The 27,286-nt window shown below is 37.8% G+C and overlaps 1 protein-coding gene across 50 annotated transcripts in view; it reads right to left on the bottom strand.

Moving 5' to 3' along the window:
- Positions 1 to 25,591, bottom strand: part of ptprc (protein tyrosine phosphatase receptor type C) — a 42,045-nt gene extending 16,454 nt beyond the window's left edge. Inside the window, exons 1-28 of one of the 50 annotated variants that reach the window (XM_053634576.1) lie at positions 25,383 to 25,585; positions 25,152 to 25,248; positions 21,242 to 21,331; positions 19,161 to 19,187; positions 18,575 to 18,664; positions 15,969 to 16,046; positions 15,535 to 15,624; positions 14,407 to 14,472; positions 14,223 to 14,303; positions 12,877 to 12,972; positions 11,776 to 11,841; positions 11,590 to 11,670; positions 9,873 to 9,947; positions 9,651 to 9,731; positions 9,426 to 9,509; positions 9,012 to 9,101; positions 6,659 to 6,724; positions 5,121 to 5,216; positions 4,012 to 4,077; positions 2,954 to 3,028; positions 2,732 to 2,812; positions 2,507 to 2,590; positions 2,093 to 2,182; positions 1,900 to 1,914; positions 1,568 to 1,804; positions 1,261 to 1,440; positions 907 to 1,005; positions 646 to 765 (exon numbers count right to left, since the gene is read on the bottom strand). In XM_053634576.1, the coding sequence (XP_053490551.1) occupies positions 646 to 765; positions 907 to 1,005; positions 1,261 to 1,440; positions 1,568 to 1,804; positions 1,900 to 1,914; positions 2,093 to 2,182; positions 2,507 to 2,590; positions 2,732 to 2,812; positions 2,954 to 3,028; positions 4,012 to 4,077; positions 5,121 to 5,216; positions 6,659 to 6,724; positions 9,012 to 9,101; positions 9,426 to 9,509; positions 9,651 to 9,731; positions 9,873 to 9,947; positions 11,590 to 11,670; positions 11,776 to 11,841; positions 12,877 to 12,972; positions 14,223 to 14,303; positions 14,407 to 14,472; positions 15,535 to 15,624; positions 15,969 to 16,046; positions 18,575 to 18,664; positions 19,161 to 19,187; positions 21,242 to 21,331; positions 25,152 to 25,209 (2,362 nt within the window). In that variant the 5' untranslated portion in view covers positions 25,210 to 25,248; positions 25,383 to 25,585. Of the gene's footprint in view, positions 1 to 645; positions 766 to 906; positions 1,006 to 1,260; positions 1,441 to 1,567; positions 1,805 to 1,899; positions 1,915 to 2,092; positions 2,183 to 2,506; positions 2,591 to 2,731; positions 2,813 to 2,953; positions 3,029 to 4,011; positions 4,078 to 5,120; positions 5,217 to 6,658; positions 6,725 to 9,011; positions 9,102 to 9,425; positions 9,510 to 9,650; positions 9,732 to 9,872; positions 9,948 to 11,589; positions 11,671 to 11,775; positions 11,842 to 12,876; positions 12,973 to 14,222; positions 14,304 to 14,406; positions 14,473 to 15,534; positions 15,625 to 15,968; positions 16,047 to 17,981; positions 18,048 to 18,574; positions 18,665 to 19,160; positions 19,188 to 21,241; positions 21,332 to 25,151; positions 25,249 to 25,382 lie in introns of all 50 variants that reach the window. The other 49 variants (XM_053634578.1, XM_053634581.1, XM_053634579.1 and 46 more) reach the window with 49 other exon arrangements.
- Between the last annotated feature and the right edge of the window lie 1,695 nt (positions 25,592 to 27,286).

The raw sequence follows: 27,286 nt of genomic DNA, 5'->3' as shown, positions 1-27,286 counted from the left end.
ATTATGCTTTGACACAAGAGTTATCCGTGACCTATTTGTTTTGTTGATATCACCTTAATGTCATCTTACCGGCTGATGAGGTTCTCACTGCATAAGGAAAATGCTGAAATTGAGTCAGTGCCCAAAAAATTTGTCTTAACTGTCTTCTCTGAGCAGAATTTGTGTTGTTTTGTACTTTTATATTGGATTTAATGTCTATTTATTATCATTTGTATTCAAGTATTTTTGTCTTCAAAAAGTTGTCATCTTTTTTAAATGAATTTATTGTTTGTTTGTATTTTTTTATGAATCAGCTTAGGATGTCACTAACAGAATTTCACTGTGCGATACACTAAAAGACACTAAAACTTTTAAATCCTTGAATAATAGATTAAAACTTCTACAGTGACAGTTTCACACTTTGACCAGGCTGTATACTCAGATTTATTCAATTCTTTTTTTTATAAAATTACAGTGACTTAAATGTGTGAGAGAACTCAGCTCGGTAAAAGAGATCATTATTAGCAACTTGCACACGTCCAGTTTGTGTCCACTGACTTACTGAAACTGTCATTAGAGAGAAGGTCAGAATGATGTGCCTTGGTCAAAACACTTCTATTAGGCTTTTTTTATAGGATCTGATACTCGGATAAATTACCAACTTACCACAATCAATCTTAACTCGGATGGGATCACTTGTAATTGTTCCACTCTCATAATCATATGTCCCAGTGCATTCATAATCATGAAAAGGTTTCAAATCTTCAAAATCTGCAACTGTCAAACCTACAAAGAATAAAGTTTTTTTGTTATAAACATCATTATTATGTGTTACATCATGATTTATTTATTTATTTATTTTTGTGGCAATAAAACAAACAGTTGCTCTTATTAAACAGTGTAAGCGTTTATAACTTCAGTGCTTACCATTGCAGTTGTATGTGAGGTCTTTTAGGCAGTTTGAAGGCTGATTGTCCCAACGTAATTTCGTAGGGAACTCGTTTGTATAATTAATAACAGGCTTTACTGCAACAGACACATTTAGGAATTTATTTTCCAAAACGATTCTTCCACATACTGTACGCACAGCTATATTTAAGCTTTTGTAATTTGGGTGTGCAAATTCCAAACCGTGCTATGTGTTATTAATACAATACATCCTACATTCATTAACTGATGAGATTTATTAATTAGAGACTGTATATATAATGTATACAGTATGCAATGTAATATATATGTATTTTTGTGTTCATCATGTACATTAATAAGTGCAATATATACCTGGGGGAATTGTGAAAGGGATAGATTTCTTGCAGGGATCTCCTTTAAAAGTCACACTATAGCCAGTGCAGGAGTCACTGGTATTGAGATCAACACATTCACTCAAATTCCATTTGGTCTCAAAACACACTTGTACTTTTGCCCCAGTTATGTTCAACGTGTGGCTTACATCTGAGTCAACTGCAAAAACAATCAAATTAAATAAAGCTGTTAGAAATCTTTTCTAATTAAATATAATAGTCACTTTATTATTAGTTGAATAAAGTAGTGTACAAATTCTGTACACAAAATTATATATTTAACTTACCTAATTCTCTTGTTTTAAAAAATCCAGTCATGGGGTTACAGGGAGGATCAAAAGTGACATTGTAATTTTGGCAAGGCTTAAATGATTTAAGTGATATTGGGAAAGACTCTTCTGGCCATGTTTTTGTACTGCTTCCATCTGATGTGTCTGTGAATTTAATCTTGTATTTGACTGCTGAGTCATTCTTGTTAATTTTCACTGTCACAGTATCGTTTTCTTCTTCGAGGGTGTAGCTGCCTGTAAAGAAATGTTTTCTTGTACATCGTGAACAAAACAATATCATGATCATAAACAGAAGAACTTTGCTTTGGAATTGATGGACTTGTACTTACACTTGAGGGATGTCTCTGTGGAGTAAAAAGAATGACAAAATTATAGTATATATACTTAGATGAAATATAAATATAAAGGTCCATAATAATAAGAAGTGTGTGTGTGTGTGTGTGTGTGTGTGTGTGTGTGTGTGTGTGAGAGAGAGAGAGAGAGCGAACTAAGCAGCTGTGTGATCCAGCATTGTCTTGTTACCTGTTGTTGTGCTGGTTGTGAGTGGGGGTGAGGTTGTGTTCATGGTGGAGGAGTTGCGTGAGGAGTCAGAGGTGCTTGCGCTTACGATTTCTGCAAATTGTCAACAATGTCAGTAGGTTGTGAATTACAGAAAAGCTGCTAATAGTACAATCTCCATGATACACAATGACAGGATTAGTTAGTATGATGCTGTAAAAACAAAGTTACACATCATTCAGTGTTTAAATGTTTTTTAATCCAGTCTTTTATCCAAATTGGGATATTTTATTAAATATAAACATTTCTGACTGGTTGGACCTGTTGGGACATACTGTATTCAGAGCAGGCTGTAATGTCTGTGTTGAGGAAAAGCATCTAGTAAAAACTATTATCAATACCTTCAGTACATGTATTCTTCACAAAAGTGACTATTACCTGCTGTAGTCACGGTTACGGTTGCATGTGAGTGTTGATGCTTGGTGGTGTTTGGGAGCAAGGTTGTTGTGTTATTGTCTGCTACTAGAACAAGTATAATACATGAGTATATCAATATGTATGTAATACAGCATGTAGCAAACATGTCTATGTATCTATAGTCGCGTCATAACCACTGATCACATAACTTCATTTGCCTCATTGAGCAAAATAAGAAAATTTTACCTGTTGTATTCAAAGTTGTGTGTGATTGGTGTTGATGCTTGGTGGTGATTGTGGGTAAGCCTGTCGTGTAAATGTCTGTTACTAAAACAAGCAGAATGCATGAGTATATGAACACGTACGTAATACAGCACTTACCAAACATTTATGTGTCTCTATAACCACTCCATAAACACTTCTAACTTAACTTCCTTCCTATCATTCCCTACAGCAGGAAGGTATTACCTCGTTCTTTCAAGGTGGTTTGTGATTGGTGTTGATGCAAGGGGGTGCTTGTGGGTAAGCCTGTCGTGTAATTCTCTGTTGTTAGAAGAATCATAATACATGATTATATCAACACGTACAGTGGATATAAAAGGTATACACACCCCTGTTAAATGGCAGGTTTTTGTGAGGTAAAACAAAGAAAAGGAATAAAAACCCCTTCAGTGTGAAATTGAAACCTATAAAAATAATGTGAAATGCAATCATGAACATTGGGGGAGGGGGGTATTCGGGGGGTTGACTTCCACCCTTAAACTAATACTTTGTTGTAAGCACCTTTTGATTCTATCACAGCACTCAGTCTTTTTGGTTAAGGCTACTACTAGTGGACACTGGCCTTAGCAGCAGAATATGGAGAAATATGATGATGACAAGATGATGTCAGAAAAATCCTACAAGAACAACTGTACTTGGGGGAAATCAGAGTCTCTTTATTTGATGGCGGGTGTATACTAACTAATACTTAACATGACATTGAATGTGACTGGTTGATTCTGAAAACAGCCACATCCCCAATTATAAAAGGGTGTGCACACTTGTACAACCAGGTTATTGTATTTTTTAAAAATATTTTTTTGTTTTTTCCCTAAAATGTGATCTAGGTTGTAATTTCATATTGAGGGTGGGAAAAGTTCTGACATGATTTATCTTGGTTTAATTTTTTTACATCACAAAAACCTGACATTTTAACAGGGGTGCATAGACTTTATATATACTGTACACTGTATGTAATACTGCACATACCAGACATGTATATGTATGTATAATCACACCATAAACACTTATCACTTAACTTCATTCCTATCATTCCCTACAATAGGAGGATATTACCTCGTTCGTTTAAAGTTTTGTGTGATTGGTGTTGATGTAAGAGGGTGCTTGGAGGAAGGCCTGTTGTGTAATTGTCTGTTACTAAAACAAGCAGAATGCATGAGTATATGAACACGTATGCAAGACTGCATCTAGGGTGATGCTATAACAACTTCACATAGACCAATATAAAAAGAAGAGATCATGACCTGCTCCAGCTGTGGTTTTGTTTGAATGGCTGGTGTTGCGTGCGGGTGTGCCTGTGTCGTTATTGTCTGTCACCAGAAAAAAAACTTACTATCTTTAAGATAAGTGGACTATAACTGGACAAACTGCTTTCACCTGATCCTAGAATCTTTTCTAAGTGTATTATGAAACATTACTTAAGGGTCACTGTCTAGAATGCTTTAAATGTTACGGGGAAAACCCAGTGTATTTAAGTTCAACTTCCTGAGTAACTTTCAAGGGTGCATAAATCACAAGCCCAGGTGACTGGAACAATTATTTGTAGTTGCCCAGTGGACACTTTGTCAGAAAAAGACAATAATCATGGATTTGTTTATTTCTTTCAGTCTATATTAATGCACTTAACTAGCTAACTAGCATGCTGTACATGATTATGTTATGTTAGCTACTACTGTATCTAGTCTAGTTAATTGGCTTTCTGTGCAATTTAAACATGAGACTGGGCAGCACACTGGAGCTTTATTAACCTGGCAACCTAACTAATGAATTTCTCAGTTCTCCACCCCTAGCTTTTCATCACTGCTGCCTGATTAGGGCTTAAAAATTATTCTATGTCCATCCATCCATCCATCCATCTTCTACCACTTACTCCTTCTTCAGGGTCGCGGGGAACCGGAGCCTATCCCAGGAAGCATCGGGCACAAGGCAGGGTACACCCTGGACAGGGTGCCAGTCCATCGCAGGGCACAATCACACTCACACACCCATTCATACACTACGGACACTATAGACACGCCAATCAGCCCACCATGCATGTCTTTGGACTGGGGGAGGAAACCGGAGTACCCGGAGGAAACCCCCACAGCACAGGGAGAACATGCAAACTCCACACACACACAGGGCCCCAGCGGGAATCGAACCCCGGACCCTGGAGGTGTGAGGCAAACGTGCTAACCACTAAGCCACCGTGTGCCTCGGTTCTTTGCCTTTTAACATAATTTTTTCTTTTTTCTCAATGATTACACAGCAACATTATATAATCATTATATATAATTATAGACTATATATGTGTGTGTGTGTGTGTGTGTGTGTGTGAAATAGGCAGCTGTGTGATCCAGCATTGTCTTGTTACCTGTTGTTGTGCTGGGTGTGAGTGGGGGTGGGGGTGAGGTTGTGTTCATGGTGGAGGAATTGCGTGCGGAGTCAGAGGTGCTTGTGTTCATGTTTTCTGCAAATTGTCAACAATGTCAGTAGGTTACGAATTACAGCAAAGCTGCTAATAGTACAATCTCCATGATACACAATAACACGATTAGTAGGTATGATGCTCTTAAAGGAAAGTTACATATGATTCAGTGTTAAAAAAAAAAAAAAATTTTAGCAGTCTTTTAATCAGTTTTTAGTCTTTTATCCAAATTGGGATATTTTATTAAATATAAACATTTCTGACTGGTTGGACCTGTTGGGACATACTGTATTCAGAGCAGGTTGTATTGTCTGTGTTTGTTTTTGGTTTTTTGGTTTGCACTAAACACACTTTTTGGAGTCACTGTATGGCCAAAAAATTCAACCTTAACACATTTTGTCATATGGTTTGGGTGACGGTACGTTTTGGCAACATATGTAAGTTTTGGTTTCTGACGAGCCACCCTACTCCATAGCCCAGACATGTGAAGAATATAAGAGATTGCTGTCACATGACCAGGATTGGCCAGATATTCTATTTCTGTAGCTCCTTTAATGTTGCTGAAGATCTCTTAGCAGCCTCCCTTAACAGTTTTCTCCTTGACTTCTCATTAAAGTTTGAGTGACATCCTGTTCTTTGTAATGTTACTCTTGTTCCATATTTTGTCCACTTGTTGATGATGGCCTTCACAGTATTCAGTGGTACATCTAATGCCTTGGAAATTCTTTTGTACACCTCTCCTGATCAGTATCTTTCAAAGATGAGATCCCATTCGTGCTTTGTAAGATCTTTGTGGACACTGGCCTTAGCAGCAGAATATGGAGAAATATGATGATGACAAGATGATGTCAGAAAAATCCTACAAGAACAACTGTACTTGGGGGAAATCAGAGTCTCTTTATTTAATGGCGGGTGTATACTAACTAATACTTAACATGACATTGAATGTGACTGGTTGATTCTGAAAACAGCCACATCCCCAATTATAAAAGGGTGTGCACACTTGTACAACCAGGTTATTGTATTTTTTAAAAATATTTTTTTGTTTTTTCCCTAAAATGTGATCTAGGTTGTAATTTCATATTGAGGGTGGGAAAAGTTCTGACATGATTTATCTTGGTTTAATTTTTTTACATCACAAAAACCTGACATTTTAACAGGGGTGCATAGACTTTATATATACTGTACACTGTATGTAATACTGCACATACCAGACATGTATATGTATGTATAATCACACCATAAACACTTATCACTTAACTTCATTCCTATCATTCCCTACAATAGGAGGATATTACCTCGTTCATTTAAAGTTTTGTGTGATTGGTGTTGATGTAAGAGGGTGCTTGGAGGAAGGCCTGTTATGTTCATCTCTGTTACTAAAACAAGCAGAATGCATGAGTATATGAACACGTATGCAAGACTGCATCTAGGGTGATGCTATAACTTCACATAGACCAATATAAAAAAGAAGAGATCATGACCTGCTCCAGCTGTGGTTTTGTTTGAATGGCTGGTGTTGCGTGCGGGTGTGCCTGTGTCGTTATTGTCTGTCACCAGAAAAAAAAAACTTACTATCTTTAAGATAAGTGGACTATAACTGGACAAACTGCTTTCACCTGATCCTAGAATCTTTTCTAAGTGTATTATGAAACATTATTTAAGGGTCACTCTATAGAATGCTTTAAATGTTACGGGGAAAACACAGTGTATTTAAGTTCAACTTCCTGAGTAACTTTCAAGGGTGCATAAATCACAAGCCCAGGTGACTGGAACAATTATTTGTAGTTGCCCAGTGGACACTTTGTCAGAAAAAGACAATAATCATGGATTTGTTTATTTCTTTCAGTCTATATTAATGCACTTAACTAGCTAACTAGCATGCTGTACATGATTATGTTATGGTAGCTTCTACTGTATCTAGTCTAGTTAATTGGGTTTCTGTGCAATTTAAACATGAGACTGGGCAGCACACTGGAGCTTTATTAACCTGGCAACCTAACTAATGAATTTCTCAGTTCTCCATCCCTAGCTTTTCATCACTGCTGCCTGATTAGGGCTTAAAAATTATTCTATGTCTTTTAACATATTTTTTCTTTTATCTCAATGATTACACTGCAACATTATATAATCATTATATATACAGTATCTCACAAAAGTGAGTACACCCCTCACATTTTTGTAAATATTTGATTATATCTTTTCATGTGACAACACTGAAGAAATGACACTTCGCTACAAAGTAAAGTAGTGAGTGTACAGCTTGTGTAACAGTGTAAATTTGCTGTCCCCTCAAAATAACTCAACACACAGCCATTAATGTCTAAACCGCTGGCAACAAAAGTGAGTACACCCCTAAGTGAAAATGTCCAAATTGGGCCCAATTAGCCATTTTCCCTCCCCGGTGTCATGTGACTTGTTAGTGTTACAAGGTCTCAGGTGTGAATGGGGAGCAGGTGTGTTAAATTTGGTGTCATTGCTCTGACACTCCCTCATACTGGTCACTGGAAGTTCAACATGGCACCTCATGGCAAAGAACTCTGAGGATCTGAAAAAAAGAATTTTTGCTCTACATAAAGATGGCCTAGGCTATAAGAAGATTGCCAAGACCCTGACACTGAGCTGCAGCACGGTGGCCAAGACCATACAGCGGTTTAACAGGACAGGTTCCACTCAGAACAGGCCTCACCATGGTCAACCAAAGAAGTTGAGTTCACGTGTTCAGCGTCATATCCAGAGGTTGTATTTGGGAAATAGACGTATGAGTGCTGCCAGCATTACTGCAGAGGTTGAAGGGGTGAGGGGTCAGCCTGTCAGTGCTCAGACCATACACCGCACACTGCATCAAATTGGTCTGCATGGCTGTCGTCCCAGAAGGAAGCCTCTTCTAAAGATGATGCACAAGAAAGCCCACAAACAGTTTGTTGAAGACAAGCAGACTAAGGACATGGATTACTGGAACCATGTCCTGTGGTCTGATGAGACCAAGATAAACTTATTTGATTCAGATGGTGTCAAGCGTGTATGGCGGCAACCAGGTGAGGAGTACAAAGACAAGTGTGTCTTGCCTACAGTCAAGCATGGTGGTGGGAGTGTCATGGTCTGGGGCTGCATGAGTGCTGCCGGCACTGGGGAGCTACAGTTCATTGAGGGAACCATGAATGCCAACATGTACTGTGACATACTGAACATGATCAGTATGCAGTATTCCAGCATGATAACGACCACAAACACACCTCCAAGATGACCACTGCCTTGCTAAAGAAGCTGAGGGTGAAGGTGAGGGACTGGGCAAGCATGTCTCCAGACCTAAACCCTATTGAGCATCTGTGGGGCATCCTCAAATGGAAGGAGGAGGAGCACAAGGTCTCTAACATCCACCAGCTCCGTGATGTCGTCATGGAGGAGTGAAGAGGACTCCAGTGGAACCTGTGAAGCTCTGGTGAACTCCATGCCCAAGAGGGTTAAGGCAGTGCTGGAAAATAATGCTGGCCACACAAAATATTGACACTTTGGGCCCAATTTGGACATTTTCACTTAGGGGTGTACTCACTTTTGTTGCCAGCGGTTTAGACATTAATGGCTGTGTGTTGAGTTATTTTGACGGGACAGCAAATTGACACTGTTACACAAGCTGTACACTCACTACTTTACATTGTAGCAAAGTGTCATTTCTTCAGTGCTGTCACATGAAAAGATATAATCAAATATTTACAAAAATGTGAGGGGTGTACTCACTTTTGTGAGATACTGTAACTATAGGCTATGTATGTGTGGGTGTGTGTGTGTGTGTGTGTTTGAACTAAGCAGCTGTGTGATCCAGCATTGTCTTGTTACCTGTTGTTGTGCTGGTTGTGAGTGGGGGTGGGGTTGTGTTCATGGTGGAGGAAGTGCGTGAGGAGTCAGAGGTGCTTGCGCTTACGATTTCTGCAAATTGTCAACAATGTCAGTAGGTTGTGAATTTCAGAAAAGCTGCTAATAGTACAATCTCCATGATACACAATAACAGAATTAGTTAGTATGATGCTCTAAAAACAAAGTTACACATGATTCAGTGTTTAAATGTTTTTTAATCCAGTCTTTTATCCAAATTGGGATATTTTATTAAATATAAACATTTCTGACTGGTTGGACCTGTTGGGACATACTGTATTCAGGGCAGGCTGTAATGTCTGTGTTGAGGAAAAGCATCTAGTAAAAACTATTATCAATACCTTCAGTACATGTATTCTTCACAAAAGTGACTATTACCTGCTGTAGTCACGGTTACGGTTGCATGTGAGTGTTGATGCTTGGTGGTGTTTGGGAGCAAGGTTGTTGTGTTATTGTCTGCTACTAGAACAAGTATAATACATGAGTATATCAACATGTATGTAATACAGCATGTAGCAAACGTGTCTATGTATCTATAGTCGCGTCATAACCACTGATCACATAACTTCATTTGCCTCATTAAGCAAAATAAGAAAATTTTACCTGTTGCATTCAAAGTTGTGTGTGATTGGTGTTGATGCTCGGTGGTGATTGTGGGTAAGCCTGTCGTGTAAATGTCTGTTACTAAAACAAGCAGAATGCATGAGTATATGAACACGTACGGAATACAGCACTTACCAAACATTTATGTGTCTCTATAACCACTCCATAAACACTTCTAACTTAACTTCCTTCCTATCATTCCCTACAGCAGGAAGGTATTACCTCGTTCTTTCAAGGTGGTTTGTGATTGGTGTTGATGCAAGGGGGTGCTTGTGGGTAAGCCTGTCGTGTAATTCTCTGTTGTTAGAAGAATCATAATACATGATTATATCAACATGTACAGTGGATATAAAAGGTATACACACCCCTGTTAAATGGCAGGTTTTTGTGAGGTAAAACAAAGAAAAGGAATAAAAACCCCTTCAGTGTGAAATTGAAACCTATAAAAATAAAGTGAAATGCAATCATATCATGAACATTGGGGGAGGGGGGTATTCGGGGGGTTGACTTCCACCCTTAAACTAATACTTTGTTGTAAGCACCTTTTGATTCTATCACAGCACTCAGTCTTTTTGGTTAAGGCTACTAACTTAGCACATCTTGACTTGGCAATATTTTCCCATTGCTTGCAAAAATGTTGTAGATAGCGAGGGCATCTCCTGGACACAGCCCTCTTCAGGTCACCCCACAGATTTTCAATCGGATTTAGATTTATCTTCTTTTAGTGAAGCTAATCTATTGTTGATTTGGATGTGAACTTCCTCTTCATTTTCAGCTTTCTAGCAGATGCCTGAAGGTTTTGTGCCAAAATCAACTGGTATTTGGAGATATTCATGATTCCCTCCACCTTGATTTTAGCCTTAGTCCCAGCTGAAGCCAAACAGCCTCAAAGCATGATGCTGCCACCACCATGCTTCTCCGTGGGGGTCGTGTTCTTTTAGTGATGTGCTGTGTTTGTTTTTGGTTTTTTGGTTTGCACCAAACACACTTTTTGGAGTCACTGTATGACCAAAAAGTTCAACCTTAACACATTTTGCCATATGGTTCGGCAACTTGTATATAAGTTTTGGCAACATATGTAAGTTTTGGTTTCTGACGAGCCACCCTACTCCATAGCCCAGACATGTGAAGAATATAAGAGATTGCTGTCACATGACCAGTATTGGCCAGATATTCTATTTCTGTAGCTCCTTTAATGTTGCTGAAGAGCTCTTAGCAGCCTCCCTTAACAGTTTTCTCCTTGACTTCTCATTAAAGTTTGAGTGACATCCTGTTCTTTGTAATGTTACTCTTGTTCCATATTTTGTCCACTTGTTGATGATGGCCTTCACAGTATTCAATGGTACATCTAATGCCTTGGAAATTCTTTTGTACACCTCTCCTGATCAGTATCTTTCAAAGATGAGATCCCATTCGTGCTTTGTAAGATCTTTGTGGACACTGGCCTTAGCAGCAGAATATGGAGAAATATGATGATGACAAGATGATGTCAGAAAAATCCTACAAGAACAACTGTACTTGGGGGAAATCAGAGTCTCTTTATTTGATGGCGGGTGTATACTAACTAATACTTAACATGACATTGAATGTGACTGGTTGATTCTGAAAACAGCCACATCCCCAATTATAAAAGGGTGTGCACACTTGTACAACCAGGTTATTGTATTTTTTTTAAATATTTTTTTGTTTTTTCCCTAAAATGTGATCTAGGTTATAATTTCATATTGAGGGTGGGAAAAGTTCTGACATGATTTATCTTGGTTTAATTTTTTTACATCACAAAAACCTGACATTTTAACAGGGGTGCATAGACTTTATATATACTGTACACTGTATGTAATACTGCACATACCAGACATGTATATGTATGTATAATCACACCATAAACACTTATCACTTAACTTCATTCCTATCATTCCCTACAATAGGAGGATATTACCTCGTTCGTTTGAAGTTGTGTGTGATTGGTGTTGATGCTCGGTGGTGCTTGGAGGAAAGCCTGTTATGTTCATCTCTGCTACTAAAACAAGCAGAATGCATGAGTATATGAACGTATGCAAGACTGCATCTAGGGTGATGCTATAACAACTTCACATAGACCAATATAAAAAGAAGAGATCATGACCTGCTCCAGCTGTGGTTTTGTTTGAATGGCTGGTGTTGCGTGCGGGTGTGCCTGTGTCGTCATTGTCTGTCACCAGAAAAAAAACTTACTATCTTTAAGATAAGTGGACTATAACTGGACAAACTGCTTTCACCTGATCCTAGAATCTTTTCTAAGTGTATTATGAAACATTACTTAAGGGTCACTGTCTAGAATGCTTTAAATGTTATGGGGGAAACCCAGTGTATTTAAGTTCAACTTCCTGAGTAACTTTCAAGGGTGCATAAATCACAAGCCCAGGTGACTGGAACAATTATTTGTAGTTGCCCAGTGGACACTTTGTCAGAAAAAGACAATAATCATGGATTTGTTTATTTCTTTCAGTCTATATTAATGCACTTAACTAGCTAACTAGCATGCTGTACATGATTATGTTATGGTAGCTTCTACTGTATCTAGTCTAGTTAATTGGCTTTCTGTGCAATTTAAACATGAGACTGGGCAGCACACTGGAGCTTTATTAACCTGGCAACCTAACTAATGAATTTCTCAGTTCTCCACCCCTAGCTTTTCATCACTGCTGCCTGATTAGGGCTTAAAAATTATTCTATGTCCATCCATCCATCCATCTTCTACCACTTACTCCTTCTTCAGGGTCGCGGGGAACCGGAGCCTATCCCAGGAAGCATCGGGCACAAGGCAGGGTACACCCTGGACAGGGTGCCAGTCCATCGCAGGGCACAATCACACTCACACACCCATTCATACACTACGGACACTATAGACACGCCAATCAGCCTACCATGCATGTCTTTGGACTGGGGGAGGAAACCGGAGTACCCGGAGGAAACTCCCGCAGCACGGGGAGAACATGTAAACTCCGCACACACAGGGCCCCAGCAGGAATCGAACCCCGGACCCTGGAGGCGTGAGGTGAACGTGCTAACCACTAAGCCACCGTGCGCCTCGGTTCTTTGCCTTTTAACATAATTTTTTCTTTTTTCTCAATGATTACACAGCAACATTATATAATCATTATATATAATTATAGACTATATATGTGTGTGTGTGTGTGTGTGTGTGTGAAATAGGCAGCTGTGTGATCCAGCATTGTCTTGTTACCTGTTGTTGTGTTGGGTGTGAGTGGGGGTGGGGGTGAGGTTGTGTTCATGGTGGAGGAATTGCGTGCGGAGTCAGAGGTGCTTGTGTTCATGTTTTCTGCAAATTGTCAACAATGTCAGTAGGTTACGAATTACAGCAAAGCTGCTAATAGTACAATCTACATGATACACAATAACACGATTAGTAGGTATGATGCTCTTAAAGGAAAGTTACATATGATTCAGTGTTAAAAAAAATTTTTTTAGCAGTCTTTTAATCAGTTTTTAGTCTTTTATCCAAATTGGGATATTTTATTAAATATAAACATTTCTGACTGGTTGGACCTGTTGGGACATACTGTATTCAGAGCAGGTTGTATTGTCTGTGTTTGTTTTTGGTTTTTTGGTTTGCACTAAATACACTTTTTGGAGTTACTGTATGGCCAAAAAGTTCAACCTTAACACATTTTGTCATATGGTTTGGGTGACTGTACGTTTTGGCAACATATGTAAGTTTTGGTTTCTGACGAGCCACCCTACTCCATAGCCCAGACATGTGAAGAATATAAGAGATTGCTGTCACATGACCAGTATTGGCCAGATATTCTATTTCTGTAGCTCCTTTAATGTTGCTGAAGATCTCTTAGCAGCCTCCCTTAACAGTTTTCTCCTTGACTTCTCATTAAAGTTTGAGTGACATCCTGTTCTTTGTAATGTTACTCTTGTTCCATATTTTGTCCACTTGTTGATGATGGCCTTCACAGTATTCAATGGTACATCTAATGCCTTGGAAATTCTTTTGTACACCTCTCCTGATCAGTATCTTTCAAAGATGAGATCCCATTCGTGCTTTGTAAGATCTTTGTGGACACTGGCCTTAGCAGCAGAATATGGAGAAATATGATGATGACAAGATGATGTCAGAAAAATCCTACAAGAACAACTGTACTTGGGGGAAATCAGAGTCTCTTTATTTAATGGCGGGTGTATACTAACTAATACTTAACATGACATTGAATGTGATTGGTTGATTCTGAAAACAGCCACATGCCCAATTATAAAAGGGCGCGCACACTTGTACAAACAGGTTATTGTATTTTTTTAAATTATTTTTCTTTTTTCCCTAAAATGTGATATAGGTTGTAATTTCATATTGAGGGTGGGAAAAGTTCTGACATGATTTATCTTGGTTTAATTTTTTTACATCACAAAAACCTGACATTTTAACAGGGGTGCATAGACTTTATATATACTGTACACTGTATGTAATACTGCACATACCAGACATGTATATGTATGTATAATCACACCATAAACACTTATCACTTAACTTCATTCCTATCATTCCCTACAATAGGAGGATATTACCTCGTTCATTCGAAGTTGTGTGTGATTGGTGTTGATGCTCGGTGGTGCTTGGAGGAAAGCCTGTTGTGTAATTGTCTGTTACTAAAACAACCAGAATGCATGAGTATATGAACACGTATGCAAGACTGCATCTAGGGTGATGCTATAACTTCACATAGACAATATAAAAAGAAGAGATCATGACCTGCTCCAGCTGTGGTTTTGTTTGAATGGCTGGAGTTGCGTGCGGGTGTGCCTGTGTCGTCATTGTCTGTCACCAGAAAAAAAAAAAAAAAAAAATTATTATCTTTGAGATAAGTGGACTATAACTGGACAAACTGCTTTCACCTGATCCTAGAATCTTTTCTAAGTGTATTATGAAACATTATTTAAGGGTCACTCTATAAAATGCTTTAAATATTACGGGGAAAACACAGTGTATTTAAGTTCAACTTCCTGAGTAACTTTCAAGGGTGCATAAATCACAAGCCCAGGTGACTGGAACAATTATTTGTAGTTGCCCAGTGGACACTTTGTCAGAAAAAGACAATAATCATGGATTTGTTCATTTCTTTTAGTCTATATTAATGCACTTAACTAGCTAACTAGCATGCTGTACATGATTATGTTATGGTAGCTTCTACTGTATCTAGTCTAGTTAATTGGGTTTCTGTGCAATTTAAACATGAGACTGTGCAGCACACTGGAGCTTGCAGCACACCTGGCAACCTAACTAATGAATTTCTCAGTTCTCCACCCCTAGCTTTTCATCACCGCTGTCTGATTAGGGCTTAAAAACCATTCTATGTCCATCCCTCCATCCATCTTCTACCACTTACTCCTTCTTCAGGGTCACGGGGAACCTGGAGCCTATCCCAGGAAGCATCGGGCACAAGGCGGGGTACACCCTGGACAGGGTGCCAGTCCATCGCAGGGCACAAGCACACTCACACACCCATTCATACACTACGGACACTATAGACACGCCAATCAGCCTACCATGCATGTCTTTGGACTGGGGGAGGAAACCGGAGTACCCGGAGGAAACCCCCACAGCACAGGGAGAACATGCAAACTCCACACACACACAGGGCCCCAGCAGGAATCGAACCCCGGACCCTGGAGGTGTGAGGTGAACATGCTAACCACTAAGCCACCGTGCGCCTCGATTCTATGCCTTTTAACATAATTTTTTCTTTTTTCTCAATGATTACACAGCAACATTATATAATCATTATATATAATTATAGACTATATATGTGTGTGTGTGTGTGTGTGTGTGTGTGTGTGTGTATAAAATAGGCAGCTGTGTGATCCAGCATTGTCTTGTTACCTGTTGTTGTGCTGGTTGTGAGTGGGGGTGAGATTGTGTTCATGGTGGAGGAAGTGCGTGAGGAGTCAGAGGTGCTCGCTTTCATGTTTTCTGCAAATTGTCAACAATGTCAGTAGGTTGTGAGTTACAGCAAAGCTGCTAATAGTACAATCTCCATGATACACAATAACACGATTAGTAGGTATGATGCTCTTAAAGCAAAGTTACATATGATTCAGTGTTAAAAAAAAAAAATTAGCAGTCTTTTAATCAGTTTTTAGTCTTTTATCCAAATTGGGATATTTTATTAAATATAAACATTTCTGACTGGTTGGACCTGTTGGGACATACTGTATTCAGAGCAGGCTGTAATGTCTGTGCTGAGGAAAAAGCATCTAGTAAAAACTATTATCAATACCTTCAGTACATGTATTCTTCACAAAAGTGATTATTACCTGCTGTAGTCACGGTTACGGTTGTATTTGGGTGTTGATGCAAGGGGGTGCTTGTGGGTAAGCCTGTCATGTAATTCTCTGTTGTTAGAACAATCATAATACATGATTATATCAACATGTACAGTGGATATAAAAGGCATACACACCCCTGTTAAATGGCAGGTTTTTGTGAGGTAAAACAAAGAAAATAAATTTTTAAAAACCCTTCAGTGTGAAATCGCAACCTATAAAAATAAAGTGAAATGCAATCATGAACACTGGGGGAGGGGGGTATTCGGGGGGGGGGGGGGGTTGACTTCCACCCTTAAACTAATACTTTGTTGTAAGCACCTTTTGATTCTATCACAGCACTCAGTCTTTTTGGTTAAGGCTACTAACATAGCACATCTTGACTTGGCAATATTTTCCCATTGCTTGCAAAAATGTTGTAGATAGCGAGGGCATCTCCTGGACACAGCCCTCTTCAGGTCACCCCACAGATTTTCAATCGGATTTAGATTTATCTTCTTTTGGTGAAGCTAATCTGTGGTTGATTTGGATGTGAACTTCCTCTTCATTTTCAGCTTTCTAGCAGATGCCTGAAGGTTTTGTGCCGAAATCGACTGGTATTTGGAGATATTCATGATTCCCTCCACCTTGATTTTAGCCTTAGTCCCAGCTGAAGCCAAACAGCCTCAAAGCATGATGCTGCCACCACCATGCTTCTCCGTGGGGGTCGTGTTCTTTTAGTGATGTGCTGTGTTTGTTTTTGGTTTTTTGGTTTGCACTAAACACACTTTTTGGAGTCACTGTATGGCCAAAAAGTTCAACCTTAACACATTTTGCCATATGGTTTGGGTGACTGTACGTTTTGGCAACATATGTAAGTTTTGGTTTCTGACGAGCCACCCTACTCCATAGCCCAGACATGTGAAGAATATAAGAGATTGCTGTCACATGACCAGTATTGGCCAGATATTCTATTTCTGTAGCTCCTTTAATGTTGCTGAAGATCTCTTAGCAGCCTCCCTTAACAGTTTTCTCCTTGACTTCTCATTAAAGTTTGAGTGACATCCTGTTCTTTGTAATGTTACTCTTGTTCCATATTTTGTCCACTTGTTGATGATGGCCTTCACAGTATTCAATGGTACATCTAATGCCTTGGAAATTCTTTTATATACCTCTCCTGGTCAATATCTTTCAAAGATGAGATCCCATTCGTGCTTTGTAAGATCTTTGTGGACACTGGCCTTAGCAGCAGAATATGGAGAAATATGATGATGACAAGATGATGTCAGAAAAATCCTACAAGAACAACTGTACTTGGGGGAAATCAGAGTCTCTTTATTTAATGGCGGGTGTATACTAACTAATACTTAACATGTCATTGAATGTGATTGGTTGATTCTGAAAACAGCCACATGCCCAATTATAAAAGGGTGTGCACACTTGTACAACCAGGTTATTGTATTTTTTAAAATTATTTTTCTTTTTTCCCTAAAATGTGATCTAGGTTGTAATTTCATATTGAGGGTGGGAAAAGTTCTGACATGATTTATCTTGGTTTAATTTTTTTACATCACAGAAACCTGACATTTTAACAGGGGTGCATAGACTTTATATATACTGTACACTGTATGTAATACTGCACATACCAGACATGTATATGTATGTATAATCACACCATAAACACTTATCCCTTAACTTCATTCCTATCATTCCCTACAATAGGAGGATATTACCTCGTTCATTTAAAGTTGTGTGTGATTGGTGTTGATGCTCGGTGGTGCTTGGAGTTATTACTACTATTAATTATTATTAGTTATATTACTATTATTATTATTATTATTATTATTATTATTATTATTATTATTATATTACTACTATTAGTTATTATTACTATTATTAATTACACACGCCTGTTGTGTAATTGTTTGTTACTAAAACAACCAGAATGCATGAGTATATCAACATGTATGCAAGACTGCATCTAGGGTGATGCTATAAGACAATATAAAAAGAAGAGATCATGACCTGCTCCAGCTGTGGTTATGTTTGAATGGCTGGAGGTGCATGTGGGTGTGCCTGTGTTGTTATTGCCTGTCACCAGAAAAAAAAAAAAACTTACTATCTTTAAGATAAGTGGACTATAACTGGACAAACTGCTTTCACCTGATCCTAGAATCTTTTCTAAGTGTATTATGAAACATTATTTAAGGGTTACTCTATAGAATGCTTTAAATGTTACGGGGAAAACCCAGTGTATTTAAGTTCAACTTCCTGAGTAATTTTCAAGGGTGCATAAATCACAAGCCCAGGTGACTGGAACAATTATTTGTAGTTGCCCAGTGGACACTTTGTCAGAAAAAGACAATAATCATGGATTTGTTCATTTCTTTTAACCTGGCAACCTAACTAATGAATTTCTCAGTTCTCCACCCCTAGCTTTTCATCACCGCTGTCTGATTAGGGCTTAAAAACGATTCTATGTCTTTTAACATTTTTTTTTTCTCAATGACTACACAGATACATTATATAATCATTATATATAAGTATAGGCTATATATGTGTGTGTGTGTGTGTGTGTGTGAAATACGCAGCTGTGTGATCCAGCATTGTCTTGTTACCTGTTGTTGTGCTGGTTGTGAGTGTGGGTGAGATTGTGTTCATGGTGGAGGAAGTGCGTGAGGAGTCAGAGGTGCTTGCGCTTGAGTTTTCTGCAAATTGTCAACAATGGCAGTAGGTTGTGAATTACAGCAAACAGTACAATCTCCACGATAGGCTATATATGTATGTGTGTGTGTGTGTGTGTGTATATATATATATATATATATATATATATATATATATATATATATATATACACACACACACACACACACACACACACACACACACACGCACACACACATATATATAGTATACACATACTTTCGCATTAAAGATGCTTAGATATACTGTGGGTGAGCCCAAAAATGTACACTGGCTGTTCACAAAACCACAAACCAGCACCTTTTGTTAGTTTTGGAATGAATATAATAATATACAAGGAAATGAAAGGTTTGTGTTAAAAGCAAAAAGAGATATATGTGCTGTAACATTTCACAATTTGATTGTTAGTGTGCATGTAAAGCAATACAATGAGTCAGGAAAAGAGGTAGAGAGAGAGAGAGAGAGAGAGAGAGAGAGAGAGAGAGAGAGAGAGATTATTACCTGGTCCATTTTTGTCATCTGCGGTACCTGTGGTCAGAAAAGCACAAAATAAGAGATATGGCACTTTGTTGAAGTTTTAGGACCATCTGAAATGTACAAATGTACCAGATTTGTTTGCCTTTTGTGCAGGAACAATATGAATGCAATCCAGTATCAGGGTGTTAGACCTAAACAAAAATAGTTTGTCTGTGCCAGGAAATTTACTCTAAGTCAGGGGTCAGGAACCTATTTCTGGTGGGCCATATAAGGCTCTTTCAATGACTGTCTATGGCTCAACAGCAGGAATAAAGGAATCACAAAAGCTGGTGTGTCAATTCAATTAAAACTCTACATGTTACATATTTTAAAATATTACATAATTCATAATCGATGCCCGTTTGTCATGTATACACCAACCTGTGGCACAACAAGCTCAAATTTCACTGGACAGTGAAGCAGAGCGGTAATTTCCCATTTTTATTCATAATTCAGTTGAAAACTACATAACCAGTCTGTTTTCATTTTTTTAACAAAGGTGAAATGATTAAAAGAAAAAAAGATGTAGAGTATCGTTCTTTCCAGTCCGAACGGACAGATGAATTTGCATATTTGGAAGTAGCATTAACGGTAAATAATGTTCAATTTACTCTCACTTACTCACTGCATCTTGTATTGATTTACATTTTGATGAAACTATCATAACTGATTAAATGACGTCCAAGTGCCATCTACAGGCCCATTAGGTGAAGTGCAACAGTCCCAAACTGCATGCATTTTTTATGTTCAGAAATTATATTTTCTAAAAAGTTTTTATCTTCATTGCCTATTTTAGACCAGAATATTGCACACTCTGAACATTGGAAAATGTATTATTAATTTTGTTTTATTTTAAAATTCATTTACTTTTAAATATTTGATATTTAGACAGAATCAAAATTCAACCATAGAAAATCTAATGAATCTGGATATGCGTGAAAGTAATTTATGAAGGAAAAGGTTAACGTCTAACAAACCTGTAGTTATAAAAAGAGAGAAGTGATTTAATGAATAGCTGAAACCATACACAAGGACTAAGCACATGTATGGACTTCAGTTTATATTCAGCATCATGACTCTTGATTTATCAGATCAAGAGGACGACAGTAAATGATATATTACTATAGAGGTAGGGTGAGCACTCTTAAAATGATCTCTGTTTTCAAAATAAAGTACAAAATAAGGTTCTAATTTTGACATTTCCTTAAGTAGTAGTCTGAGATTGTATTAATCTGTTATTATTTCTTTATTGATCATTATTGATTGTTATTAGTCACATATACATTACAGCACAGTGAAATTCTTTTCTGTGCATACCCCAGCATGTTAGGAAGTTGGGGTCAGAGCACAGGGTCAGCCATGATACAGCGCCCCTGGAGCAGAGAGAGTTAAGGGCCTTGCTCAAGGGCCCAACAGTGGCAACCTGGCAGTGCTGGGGATCCAACCCCGACCTTCTGATCAGTAACCCAGAGCCTTAGCCGATAAGCCACCACTGCCCCACATGTTATTGACATATTTCACAGTAAATCTATGTCAATGTTTAGAGTAGCTTAGAGAAACTGACTGATGTTTTACTTTGCTATGCTCTCGTAAAATCTTATCGTAATTTTGAATCCTGACGATGCCACGGTCATGCATGGCCGAGAACCTAAATTGTCTGTGCTCTCTGGAAGGGAGGGATGGCTGACGCTTTCTCCCCTGTCAATCACAGAGACACTAACCAATCGTGTGCATCTGTGAGCTCATGTATGCGGAGGAGACCGTGCTTTCCAGCAGCATGAGCAGAAGTTTGAAAAGATGCGGTGGGCTGGCTTCACTTGTCTCAGAGGTTAGCCTTCACCCTCCCTGCTATGATAGGGGAGAACTGACTGGTGGGTGGGAAATGGGAGGTGACCAAATTTAGGAGAAAAATAGTGATCACCAGGGTCTGGGTCACTGAGAGTGAAGTCACAGGTGGGGTCTTGACTGAGGGTGAGAGTTTGGGAGAGCTTGGAGTTTTAGTGAGTGCAAGACTGATCAGAGTGTGTGATGAAGGTGGTGATGATGATGAGAAGACCCTGTGTTACCTTGAGTGGAAGCTAGGGAAACTGTTGTGGTGACTGTAGGTGTTGATTGCGTGGAAGAATTAGAACTTGTCTCTGTGTGACCCTGCTTACCTGTGTGACAAAATCATTATTATTATTCACATAACCAGGAGAATTGTGTTTCTCTTTACTGTTACCACACAAAGCAATGCTGTAAGCTACATGAAGCACACTCCACAGAAACATTGAAGCAGCAACTTAAAATATGAAGCTTTCAGCAATGAATCAGCAAATGCTGTGGACAAAAATATTGCACATAGTTATATACATCATAGCATTTTATATTTATAGTTCGACACTTTTGATTGTAGGAATTCATTTAGAACAAAAATGATGTGGGATATTAGGGAGACAGAGTCTAACAGAAAAAATGGTGTGTGTGTGTGTGTGTGTGTGTGTGTGTGTGTGTGTGTTTGCTTGCTTGCTTGCTTTATACCTGCTGTATACATCTTACACGACCATATTCCTGTCCAAGTCTTAGAAATTATCAAATGGAGGAGCATCATCGACGGTGGTTTATGTATAGCACAGCCTGGTTGTTATAGCAACGAGTGCACAAAAGCTATTTCAGTTTTTTTTTTTTAACCACAGCTTCCTGTGCACTGTAAAACCCTCCCCCCTTTTCCCCAGCTGAGAACACTTTGCTTTCTTTTCTTTTGTTCTGCTTCATGCGATAGTTCATTTATGTGCTTGGATATGTGTAATGTGTTTTCAGAAAAGTTACAGCAAATTAATGAATTGTCTTGACTAATTAATGGTAGTAATTAATAAAGTACTAATCAAGAAAAAAAACACACACAAATGTTGTACTGGATATACAATCTGTACTGTCATTGTCACTGATCAAATCCACATTGTATTTCTAAAGTAAATGTGAGAGTATATAGTATATATAGTATATAATAGAGTATAGACTATATAGTATAGTCACAGTATACAGGACTAATAAAGCAGAACTAAGATTTGCAAGAGCGCCTTTTGACAGTCTTTCTCTTTTTCCGGATGTGGCTTTGCTCAACTCAGTTCACAACTTCAACTGCACTCTGCACACTGCACACTGCCAGCACACTTTTTCACGTTCCACCCACTTAATGGAACATTATCGTTTCTGGACCTGTCTTCAACTCACTTAATTCATCCTGCTTTAGTATAATACATAAACGATGGCATACGTTTAACACGGTATCAGAAATGAGTCCCTTCTCAAAGATACACAAGAACAGATCTGTGGTAGAAATGACATCATCAAAAAACAAACAAAAATGTTGTGAGAATCTTCATAATCGAAGTGTCGATGGAAAAAAAATAACGATTAAATAAATAAAAATAAAACGATCGGATTGTAATATCAACCAAGCAAAAGGTTCAATTGAGGTTAGGCGTTTCAGCCATTTTGAAAAAGTTCAGCCATGCTGTAAAAGCGCATTCACGAGCCAGTGGCTTACAAATGTATGCATTAAACTTTATTAAACAATTCGGAATTTATTCGCATAAACGAATCATCCTATAAGAGCATTATTTGCGTGTTTGATAGGAATCATGGACTTGAAATGAAAAAGCAAGTTATGCTATAACATCACTAATCAAATAAATATAAATAAGCACATCCAATACGACATTGGTTATTTAATTGTAAAAGGATTCAAATAATCTAGCGAATGAAACATTTTGCGATTTGGGCTTATCGATTGCTTTCACTGCTTAATAAAATGGCAGTTAAATGTATCGCATGCGCCAGAGCCTAATGACATTATCATATTATTATTATTATTATTTTAAATGTGTGTGAAATTAGCTGGCATGTTACACCACAACACTGCATCTACAGTTTATATTACATCTATTAAGTTGAACTACTTATAAGACAATGATGTGATGTTTACAATTCAATACAATACAGTAAAATACTTTACTGCTTCCTCTCTAAATGGATAATGTTATAAAGGTAAAACATATTATTCTATTTTTGCTCATCATTTGGAAGGCCTTGAATCATGTTGGTTGTATTATTATTATTATTATTATTATTATTATTATTATTATTAAATGGTGACACCACTGTGGTAGATGTCTCAGTCTGGAATGTGTATGATTATGTCTTCATCCCCATTCCTACACTGTCCACACACAAACGTTCATATATATGACTTGCTTGTAATGTTCAACAGAAGCACACACTTCTGTGTGGTATGGGGAATTGTTTAGGAATGCAGCTAGAATCTCTTGAATCTCGAATCTAAGAATATTGGGTGTGGTTAGAGCTAGCTAAAGTGTAAATGAGGGTTGCTTTGGAAATTTGTTTTGCATTTACCATTTTATATTCAAAAATTAAGCCCGATACATTCTTGTGTAATAAAAGCGCCTTAAAATAACTCCCTGGACTGTTCACCGAATCCAGAGGAATTACATTCCTAATTCAAGTAGTTACTGTATATTATGCGTTAACTTAAATAACTTGTAAATAATAATATCACCGTAATTCTAATAAATCATGTAGTATGTATTATTAAGCTCATATAATCATATAATAAACTATTTACTACCGTATCTGTTGTAGTAGAACGTGTTGAAATAACATTTCACTTCTTGTGAAGTGGCTTATAGAGTAGCTGTAAAAGTCTTATCAGGTTTATACACATGAGACACTGTTCAGTTCGAATGATCATTTTGGCATGTGAGCACATGACTTTATCTCTCCACTTCCTAAACGCTATACATCAGTATTCCACAATTTCAGTATTTCATATACATTTACTACATATCTTACAGAAGAATGGTGTAAGGGGTTACAAATGTATGCTTTTTTTTTTTATAGAAGCATCCTTTTTTTTTTTTTTAAGCATAGTCAACTTTTCAGCTTGTGATTGTTAGGAAGAGACACCACCTCAAGTTAGAAAGAGGAAGTGGACTGAGGCCTGAGCAGAGAGGCCACACTTCAGAAGCAGACTGTATTGTGAAAAAGACACCAAAAAGGAACTATAACTGTTCCCAGAAGTAGATGAGGACATGCTCAACACCCAAACTGTGCTGAAAGTAGCTTTAAAGCAGAAAATGCTGGCAGACGGAGGTTTAATCAGAACAGTAAGATCAGGCCGAGACTCTGAATCCAGTGCTGAGCAGCACACAGTGAAACCATTCAAGCAGCCATTAAGCATCACTCAGACTGTTTTAAACCAGCACCTCAGTGGACACACCCAAAAAGAACACACATATTGTCGGTTCCAAGAAACAAACACCAATCATACACACACACACACACACACACACACACACACACACACACGTATATATATATGTACACACACTCATCGAATGCAAAAAAAAAATCATCAGGATAGCATAAAAAGATCTCTTATTCCAATTGATCTAGAAATGTAACAGGAAGCAAGGCATCATGGAAGAGTTTTTAAATGCCGAGTCCAACATCATCTATCATCTCCATATATATCTTAGTATAGAATTCCATAATTACGCTTTAAATAATTATGCAGATATTATATTTCTTCAGTCCAAAGGATGTAGTGTATTCATTTAAAAAATAAATGAGTCACTCAGTTATACTGTCATTCTCAAGAAATGTTAGAAACGGACAGACCATAAATTATTATTATTATTAGTAGTAGTAGTAGTAGTAGTAGTAGTAGTAGTAGTAATAATAATAAAACCATTCACTCTTATTCACATGACATGCCATAACCAGCATCCTTACTCTGAGCAAACAAGCCATAAAAATTATGCTAATTCAGTATTGTAATATATTAAGGTACATAATCTATAATGCGACTCATACGAAAGAACATTCATGAAGAAAAAGATCACCATGTCACATTTTTGCCTGTACATAGCTTCCCGAATAGTAAAACATGCCGCTATAGAAAAGTGTTCTACTCACATAACACTAATCCTGCCAGGACCAGGAATAAAAACCTTGGTCCATGGAACTTTGCCATAACGGGGTGTAAAAGGCCTCTTCTAAGACACCATAAGTCCTGTTGGAAACAGAAACATTAAGTTAAAACATCTGAGAACTGATTCTGATCTAACTTGTAATCTATAATTTTGCTCAAATATTAAATTTTTAATTTATTGTTTATTTTTATGAAGATTAATTTTTTTTACTTACGCTTTCTTTTGTTTTATCTAATCAGTCGTCACAGTTTCCTGCGTGTTTTATGCCCCGGCGTTCTCAAGCTTGTGTTTGTGCTTGACAGACGGAGCAGTGTCAGGAACACTCTCACCTTCAGTGAAGCACTAAAGGCGTCTTAACAGGAAGTTGTATTTTCAGCTACGCCACAATCTCTCGCTTTTTGAACTTCTGTCTCACTTGTTGAAGCTAAGAAGCAACATTATGCATTTATAATACACATCCTCATGTCCATGAGAGAAATTCTGAATACTATTGTCTCCTTAGATGAATGAAAAAAAACCAACCCTGTCAGTCATGCTAATTTTCTGTCTTACTCCGTTTATTGTTAGCTAGCGACGTTACTTGAATTTAGAGTTTGGTATCTACCCTAATGAAAAATCCAAATTACTCTGACTAGCTGCTGAGATAACCAAGCTGATAACCCTTTTATCTTTGCCAGCTAACATTAAGGCTATATTATCTCAACCATTTACACAAAAACAACAACTTGTCTACGGTGTAGCATTAGTTGAGGTGATTCAGAAACCCTTCTATCAACACTTTCCAGCTCAACCTGAGTTTTGGTATCTGATTTTATTTATTTTTAGTAGGATAATGTTAGATAGCTATAGCATAAGACTTATCTTGTCCATCACCACTAAAGGTAGCAATAGCTAGCTAAATCCAAACGCAGATGTAGCAGTTCGAATAACTGAATGGAAAAGCAAAGTTGCTAAACAGACACCCACCATCTTCTACAAGGGGTTTGTACATAGACCACAAACATGATGTTAACTATCAAATAATTCCTCAGGACCCAGCTATTTATCTACTTAAACTTGTAAAGGACCTGGGACGCTCCTTTGAGGACACTGATGTATACATTGTTCAATGGAGGCTTTTAATTCAAAGTGAACCATAACTAAGTCTGAACAGAGGCGAAGGTCTGCAACAGCATCTACTAAACCTACATCATCATCCTGACATGGTGGGGATTTTGATATCATCAGGTAGAACTGGCTTGTCTCCAAGATTCTTCACAGAGACAAATCTATCTATCTATCTATCTATCTATCTATCCATCCATCTACCAACACACACACACACACATAGTATATTATATATATATATATATATATATATATATATATATATATATATATATATATATATATATATATATATATGCGTGCACACACACACACACACACACAGTGCTCTCCACTAATATTGGTACCGTTGGTAAATATGAGCAAAAAAAAATTGTTTAACCTTTTGATCTTTTGTTAGAAGAAAATCAAAAAATACTCTGCTCTCATGGATATCAAACAACCACCTTTTACTTTTCCATATGTCTACCTCTCTGTGTGCTCCAAAACCACCTCTGGTGTTTATTACCAAAAAGCTCTATTTTGGTTTCATCTGACCATCGAACCCGATCCCATTTGAAGTTCCAGTAGTGTCTGGCAAACTGAAGACGCTCGAGTTTGTTTTTGGATGAGAGTAGAGGCTTTTTTCTTGAAACCCTTCCAAACACCTTGTGGTGATGTAGGTGACTTCAGATTGTAGTTCTGGAGACTTTCTGACCTCAAGATGCAACTAACTTCTGTAATTCTCCAGCTTGGAGATTTTTTTATCCACTCGAACCGTCCTCTTCATAGTGTGTTGAGACGATATAGACACACGTCCAATTCCAGGTTGATTCATAACATTTCCAGTTGACTGGAACTTCTTAATTATTGCCCTGATGGTGGAAATGGACATTTTCAATGTTTGTGCTATTTTATTATAGACACTTCCCATTGTGTGAAGCTCAACAACCTTTTGCCGCACATCACAGCTATATTCCTTGGTCTAATCCATTGTTATGAATGACTAAGGGAATGTGGCCCATGTGTTAC

This window comes from Ictalurus furcatus, chromosome 10 (genome assembly GCF_023375685.1).
Source record: "Ictalurus furcatus strain D&B chromosome 10, Billie_1.0, whole genome shotgun sequence".
Lineage (NCBI taxonomy): Eukaryota > Metazoa > Chordata > Actinopteri > Siluriformes > Ictaluridae > Ictalurus > Ictalurus furcatus.
The sequence above is the reverse complement of the archived record's forward strand: the minus strand, read 5'-3'. Positions and strand labels throughout refer to the sequence as shown.